This window comes from Ptychodera flava, chromosome 1, assembly GCF_041260155.1.
Source record: "Ptychodera flava strain L36383 chromosome 1, AS_Pfla_20210202, whole genome shotgun sequence".
In the NCBI taxonomy this organism is placed as follows: Eukaryota; Metazoa; Hemichordata; class Enteropneusta; family Ptychoderidae; genus Ptychodera; species Ptychodera flava.
Genome location: NC_091928.1, coordinates 16,482,366 through 16,490,837, shown reverse-complemented (window position 1 = coordinate 16,490,837; position 8,472 = coordinate 16,482,366). Strand labels below are relative to the sequence as shown.

The window sequence follows — 8,472 nt, the reverse complement described above, 5'->3', positions numbered from 1 at the left end:
CGCTCTATTTCTATGCAAATTCCTGCACATTAGAACTTCTCTATAGTTTTTCTTTAAACTTTACTTTAATATATTCTTTCTAGGGTACTACTGTTCGTGGCTTGTTTCTTATGAATCCCAACAACCCACTTGGTGATTATATATTCTAAACAACTTCTGACAGAGTGTTTGGATTTTGCCAAAACGTGAGTATCCTTGCATAGCAAAATCATACTCTTATTAATCATATTTCGAATGAAACCCTCATAGAATTGATATTGACATTAGAATCGGCCCCATTCCCAAATTGGTTTTTTTTTTCATTCGACTATCTTTCCACTAAAGGTACCTATATGATATGACTGTCTCTGTTTTTTTCCCAACAAATTTGAATCTTATAGTTCTTAAGTCTTAAATTTTATGTTTTATGGCACGTTACCAGACACAAATTGCACGTCATTCTGGATGAGATCTATATGTTTACCGTTTTTGATGAAAAAACGCAGTTCACAAGTGTTCTTAGTTTGGACGATTTACCGGACCCTGACAGGACCCATTTTATTTGGGGGTTCTCTAAGGTAAGAATTAATCAATTTAACATTTCTTGGCTGACCTCTAGACAGGTAGTGACGTACAAAAAAGACAAAAATGACTAAAATGAAGAAAACTGAAATTGCTTGCAATAAGGTCTTTATTCATTCATTTAGGGTAGAATGTGCCTCGGGGACAGATATCCGGGCCTTCAAATTTTATTGATCTACCACGTGTAGGGGCTCATTTTAAAGTTCCTGGTGTAAGAAAAGTTTCATCGTCTTAGTTTTTCGAAAATGGCAGTCTATTTTTTCCTCATAGGGTCAACACAGGAATGGCGGCAGGTTTTGAATTTTAAATTTCGGGAAATCCTAGGTAATTGTCGCTCTAGTACCAAATTTTGTAAGGTACCCCTGATTTTTATTGTTCGTTTGTTTAGAGAAAGTCGAATAGTCAAAAGTTTAAGCAAAAGTTTAAATTTCCACTTTCGAGCCGCATATCACCTTAAGGTATTATGCGCCTCGAAAGTGAAAGACTTAAACATTTGCGCAAATTTTTCTCAAGGAATATTTCCATTATTCTCTTTCAAATTCACGAAAAAAAATCAGGGTCACCGCGCTAATTTTAATACTAGAGATACAAATGACCAAATATTTAAGCGATATTTGAAATTCAAAATGGCTGCCGTCATTGTGTTAACTCCATGGGAAAAATAAAACTTTCGATTTTGGAAAAACTAAGACGGTGAAATGTTTTCTTACAACAAGAGCTTTAAATTGAACCTAAACATGTGCTAGATCAGAAAAGAATTGTAAAAGTTAGAGAATCCAAATATCTGTCCCCGAGGCGTATTCTACTTCAAGGCTATCAGACTAATACATATTTTAATATTATGGTGAAGGAAAGTACATAAATTGACAGGTAATTGTACAAACACCTACTTCCCCTTTTTAGTACTTTTACGTTCAGTCGTCTCCTTAATTACATCATAGTATGGAATGTGTATGCTACCAGATGCTGAATTATTTTGGATCGGTTGATTTCATCAGAGAAATAAATTTTCTCTCTGTCAGAGCTTTAAAGTAATTTTTGGGGATATACTTAAAAGTCGAAAAAAGTTGCACAGAAAACAAAACAAAGTCGTATTCGTTTTCAACTTCGTTCCTCTCAAATAACAAACATATGCGTTCATGTAAATCATTTTTATGTTGCATCTCTTTCAATTCGTAAGTGATGAGAAGAGAAACTGCTCGCAATATAAAGAAGACTTAAAGGATTTTGAATAAGATAAATTAAGACAACAATATAATGCAATACGACACGGAATGACATGATCTAAAGCGAACCGACTTGTTATGATACAATACAATGACAATACAATACGATTCGATATCACTTGCATTATATCGATGCAGTCACTAAACATTACTCATCGCCGTAATAGACACAATGTGCATGTTTGTCATTTAGTTTTTTACATCTTTCAGGATTTCTGCATGTCTAGTCTACGCTGTGGTGCCATTTACACCTGGAATAAACAGGTGGTATCGGCTCTTGGTGGAGTGGCTTATTGGTTCTCTGTTCCCACTGCTATCCAGTTCACAGTCGATCGTTTGTTGGCTGACGAAGGTAGCTTCGAAGTTGTGTCGGTTGTACACACACCCTATTCGTATTCGTAGTGTATCCACATTCACATAAGGTCTTTTAGCTTCGCAATACGTTGTTTTAAGCAATCCTTTGCTAGTTTTAATTTTCGTTGTCGTAGCATTCACAATGGTCTTCAACTTCATCTATTGTAAATGTCAAGTTACGTCATTTTGTTATTTCCCACATTTTGATGAAGTCAAGGTTGAGAAAGTTTTCCCGAAAATGATTATTCCTGCCAGATGAGTCCAAGCACCAGCCATGTGTACCTCCATTCCAAAAACGACTTTAATCGTTTCCTTAATAGACTTTATATAACATGGCAGTGTATGATGAACAAACACATAGCGGATTAATATGTAAAAGCAATTTGCGAAATCTATGAAACACAATTGACTTGATTTCACAGAGATGTGGTATGACATAAATTTATCTATAACACAGAAAATGCCTTTCGTATCCCTTTAAAGATTAGTTGAAGTTTTGCATAGAAACTTTCGATTGCCTGTACTTTCTTGTCTGTACAGAAAATGGTCACAGAAAATATGAGGAAACTGTCGAAGAGAAAGTAAATTTGATACGCTGTAGTCCATAAGGAGCAGTTAAACAGTTAAATCATGTGCTAGTGTTTTTAAAGGTCGATAGACCAATCTGCCTTAAATTCAGATTATCTTAAAAGTACGATTGCCATTACTTTGAGAGAAATGTTGATCATCATGCCGTTACAGTTTCTATCCTCTAATATTAAAGAGAAGCTCTCTATAAATACTTATTTGTTCTACTAACAAGACACGATCTTTGCTTTCCTTTTTATCAGAATGGGTAGCTGATACCTATTTACCAACAAATCGCAAGAGACTTAGGGATGCCTATGAAGTCATGTCAAAAGGGTTGACACAGTTAGGGATCCCACACCGTGTAAGGTCGGCAGGTCTCTATATATGGGCAGACTTCAGGATGGTGAGTACCTAGCTATATGAGTTCGGACGATTCAATATATCTGCTCAGTAAATAAGGCTGTTATTACAATGTCGTCGACATTCGTCTTTCCTGCATAGTACCTATCAGATTAGTGTCTCCAACTATTCATCGCTTCTGCGCCTTTCTTGGTGTCTTTTTTTTAGTAGGTAACGTAGCCAGGGACTATGTTTATTGTGATGAATGTATGTAAACCCAAGGCAATTGCTGCTTTGTCTTCGACAAGCTCTATATCAAAGACATAAATCTTAGAGGCAACTGAAACTGACTACCTTAGCGCCCACGCTGCATAGTTCTCCTTGCTTTAGAAAAACCCTTCCGCCTTGTACAGAAATAGCAAGTACTTTTCTGAAACAATCCTTTTTTATACGGTTGTATACCCTACCTGTTTGTCCTGCCTGAATCACTTTTCTTTCATGAACAATACATAAGATTGCGTTCTCACCGACAAGAACATACATTGTACCTGTAAACATACATACATACATACATACATACATACATACATACATACACATACATACATACATACATACATACATACATACATACATACATACATACATACATACATACATACATACATGTGTCAAAATTTATTTCTTATTCTTCTCACTAAAGTACGTTGGCCACACAAACACAGTGCATTTTTTGCAATGAGTCATTTTGACAATAGATTCTAATCCGCACCCAAGATCAAATGTCTGTAATAAAATTCCATGCTGAAGGCTGTATTTGACAAGTTGAGTACTTAGGCAGTCTTTGTATTTTTAGACTTGGTTAAAACACTAGAAATAATATCAAAAGTTACATCTATTTGTGTTTTGTATGAATAGATCGCCATTTCTTAGAGATACGGTAACTTTGATGTTTGAAATGCATGTCATGTTAGTAGATGGTACAAAGTCGAAGTAAGAAGTAAGAAATGCGCAAGTCAAGAACGCAATGTTAGAGGGCGACATATCTGTTTTCTGTCTCAGCACTTACCTTAAAATATGTAGTTTTATAAGAGGCCGTGGAATAGTTTGCGAAATCTGTACCCCTTCTACTAAACAATTTGCAACGGACCGTGTAATACGAACTTTGCATGTGTCTGATTAAAGTGCCGTTTTTACGATAATTTTCCTCCACAGTTTGTATCTCCACTGACATTTGAAGCAGAGTTGGAAATGTTTTATGAACTCATCGTTGCTGGTGTATATATTCCCGCTGGGCAGTGCTTCTACTGTCAAGAACCAGGATGGTTTAGGATTATCTTTGCTCTTTCAGAAAATACACAACGGCTAGGTGAGCGTACCTCCGTGCAATTCACACACACACACATATATATACACACATATATATATATATATATATATATATATATATATATATATATATATATATATATATATATATATATATATATATATATATATATATACTTGTTTAGTTCAAGATCAGCTGGAGTAGAGTGCTCAATACTAGAGTAGAGCTAAATACACAAATGAGTTGATCAGGATAATCTAAAATATTACATTTCCACTACAAATTTGTTTCGTATAGGCTGCAGAGCCGCCTACACTCATCGGGTGGCTGTGAGACTTTAGGCGGGAAACGATTTCTTTTGTTTTGTTTTTGTTGGCACTGTTTTGTTGCAAAAGGATGAATAATTAGTGACTGCACAAGAGAAATTTTCTCCTGTGTCTGCAGGTCGATACTAATTCGTTTCTATTGTTGAGGGAGCACATTTCTGGATATCTGAGGAGTATGAATTTCTCGTGGAGGCACAGATTGCATTTTTTGTGACGTTGGAGTATGGATTGCATTGCTTTATTTATTTTCCAGCCAATCCTGTATTCTGTCTTTGCATCTTTCAGTGACCACATGTGCTTGCTCAGTTCGGTGCTGTTTCTGTATTTTGTGTTGCGGAATGATAGCATGTGGTTATTATATCTTGTTTTGAATGGAGTCTCCGTCAGGCCGATGTATGTTGCGTGTGTGTTGTTGTCTTCTCTGGTGACCGTTGCTTGGTAAACCACGCCCTCGGTGAGGCATTTTCCTGGCAATGGGCATTTGCTCTTTTGTCTGCAGTTGCATTCTTTACTGGCGATGGTGGCGGTTGTATTCTTGTTTTCCATTTCCCTGGCGAGTACTGCTTTGTTGTGTGAAATGATAATACTTTGCATGTTCGAACATGCTCTCTAATATCATCATTCCTCTAGAACGGGTTTCCTTCTCAGTTATTATAATTCGTGCTACGTAATCCAAACTTTCAGTAAATTTATCTGCTTTCCACTTTACTGACACCCCATCTCGAGATGCAAACACACTGACTCTTATCAATTTGTTGATTTCGCAAACGAATAGCACGGCACATTTATTACCACTCGAGGACGCTGTGAAACATTACGTGGCAATAACCGAAAAACAACGTGTCCTATTAGGTTGTGGATCTCTCAGTCCACATGAAAAAAAAAACAGCTTCCTGTGGCCTAGCATTAGCATCTGATGCCCTACAGCATCAGCGGCGATCTCCGTCTTACAGTTATACATTATATTCTAACTAATTAAACATGACACATTTTCCTTCAATCGCAGAAAAAAGAGAACACACGATTCTGTCCTGAACAATCAAACGCCACAGCTTGCCGTGCATTCATTCAGTCACAGAGAGAATTTTTTTATGATTGCTGGATATTTATTTACTCATGAGGGGCACACAAACGTTTTACGACTGTTTGTTCAGTTATCTCGTTGTTCCATATACATGACTGACTTACGTAACGAAACACCTGTCACTGGTACATCTCCTTCAAAACTCCTCTCCGCCGTCTCGTTCTGATTGTCGACAGTTCCTATGAGCTATGCTTTTTCCCAAATATTTTCGTACTCTACTTTTCAATAACAGTACCTTCTAAGTTTGATTTCTCCGATACCAAAATATTGATCGTACGTATTCAGTGAATTCTCGATTGGCTTTGAACTCACAAAGTATGACATAGGGTCACCTAGACATCACAGGAGAAACCGCTGGGCTCTATTCCAATCTTTTAATAAAGAGTGGTTCAATAAGCGAGTTATGTTGTTCCATTTTTTCTGACTGCAAACCTCCACATATTCATGTGTATCCTGACCAGGATATTTGGGAATATTGCAAATGTGGCATGGTAATTTCACGTCTCGACCACTGGTCACAGTATTTACGTCATCAACGTGATAACTAAACAGACGTTCATCTTATTAAAGCTTCAACTTACGTTGGTACGTCCCCGCTGCTGTCTATGTTCCCCGTCATTTATTTTTTCACTCGAATCACAATAAGTATGTCAAAGTATGACCAAGTTTATCACAAAATAAGCTTAATAAGAAATAGTCGTAAATCAAACATAGCAGCAGCTGGTTGGCTGTTACTTTTTCGTCTGATATTACACATTGTTAAATATGACGCGGTATCAATGCAGATCACGTAACAGTGCAACCAGAATGTTGTAAAATGTAGTGTAAGAATAGTCTTCTCGTTTAGAATTCATACGGTAATATTTGCATCTTTCTCTTTTTCAGTTCTGCACAGAATCGGTATGGTGATCGAAAAGAGAAGAAAACCAAATCTGCAATTATATCCTTGCTATGATGATGATAATAATAAATAAAGGTTTCACAGAGAGGAAGTGGCCTTCTAAGAGAACTGCCTTCGCAATAATACCGACATTGCTGTCTACTTTTAGTGTTAAATTTGCATGATAAAGGCATTTTGCTTGGTCTTATTGACACACATGGTAGCGCACTCCCCGTATTGGATTTGTGCCATGACTTTTTGTCGTATTTTGTATCTGTGTTTTACCAATTCAATTTTTTTATTCAAGTCCCAACTCGTAAAGTTCAGGGTGTAATTTCATGCATAAAATTTTTCATCTGGTATCTTCAAAGCGGCTACTTCAAGAAAATCTTCCCAACAATTAATCTTCGATTCCAGAATATCAAATGATTTGTCCTTTTTGACCCGGGTCAAAACTGAGCATGCTCATTATTCAATTGTCATACACAATGTGTCTATTGTCAGCCTTCTAGGCTGCCCATAGCTCGATTGAAAGCTAGCCATGGCATTTGCTTTGCTGAACCTCGTCGGTTGTCCCATCTTGTCCGACAAAGCTCACTAAACCGTTTCATTTATGAAAATATTTTTGACAAGGCTCACGAAGCCAATATTTATCAGAGAACTTACCATCCGTTTGGCCTGAAGATTACTTTTGAGGAAAACCTTTTTTAAGAAGTCGGTCCGAAAATACCTTTATATATGTATAGTGATATGTGAAAATTATTAATATACTTTTATATTCTATTTACCAAATATGAAAAAGTAATTTGCAGTGTAACAAGGACTGACTCTTTTCTGGAAAGTGTGACACAATTCTACATCAGTATGGGAGTGTAAAGTCTCGCTGGCAAGATCTCGTCAAAGTGCGAATCAGCAGTTGGACTGGAAAAACATATCGTATGTTATTATCTTGAGAGTTGGTCAAGGGTCAAAGTTCAGAAATTGAAAATGGTAGATTAGTCAAAATCAAAATCAATCTGAATGCAATATTACAGAGAAAGCTTACACCTCCACAACTTTCATTGCTTAATCCGACACGAAGAAGATTGACATATGTAAGCCGTCAAAGCATTTTACTTGTGCTGATTTTTTGAATCAGCACAGTTATACGTTCACTGTATGTGGTGACAAGCAACACAAACTTGATGGTTAATGACACCAAATGTAAGCTAAACAACTGTCATCCGGACCTATGGATAATTATCTGAAGATTCATAGAGTCATCAAGTAGACGCCTTCATAGACACTCAATATATTAAAGTTCCATTAGCTGTATCTTCTGGAGATTTTTCCGTTAGTTTTGATTGAAATGATCACTGGCTCATGTTGAATAGCCTGTCAAATAACATAGAATCGCATATTGTTCGGAAACATTACATGCCCTACAACTAAATAACATGTGATTTTACAACGAAAATTTCAATTTTTGTCCGGACAGAAATACAAACTCTGTTGACACGTGGATTGCAACATAGGCATTCTTCTGCACCTGCGCGAGCCATTTACAGCAATTTCAAAATAAATATTCATTACTTATGCCCGGTACTTACGTCGTAGTCCATTGTCCGAGCACGTTGCGTAGCCAGATGTCTGGCAATCCACGACGCAATGTTGTTTTGATCCCGCAATAAACGTGAACTTGTACATATCGCGTGATCGCGGCGTCAACATTATCTTTGTTCTCCCCAGCACGCTGAGCATGCCAGACGTCAACAAACGAGCTCGGAAGGGCAACACGTTTGAACAAAATTAGCAGTTTTATG

At 36.9% G+C, this 8,472-nt stretch overlaps 1 protein-coding gene across 1 annotated transcript; it reads left to right on the top strand.

Moving 5' to 3' along the window:
- Positions 1–34: 34 nt before the first annotated feature.
- Positions 35–6,802, top strand: LOC139131494 (1-aminocyclopropane-1-carboxylate synthase-like protein 1). The gene is made up of 6 exons (XM_070697573.1): positions 35–185; positions 422–557; positions 1,998–2,139; positions 2,972–3,114; positions 4,266–4,419; positions 6,676–6,802. Exons 2-6 carry the CDS (start codon positions 456–458, stop codon positions 6,762–6,764), a joined length of 630 nt encoding a protein of 209 aa, XP_070553674.1. The 5' UTR covers positions 35–185; positions 422–455; the 3' UTR covers positions 6,765–6,802.
- The last annotated feature ends 1,670 nt before the right edge of the window (positions 6,803–8,472 follow it).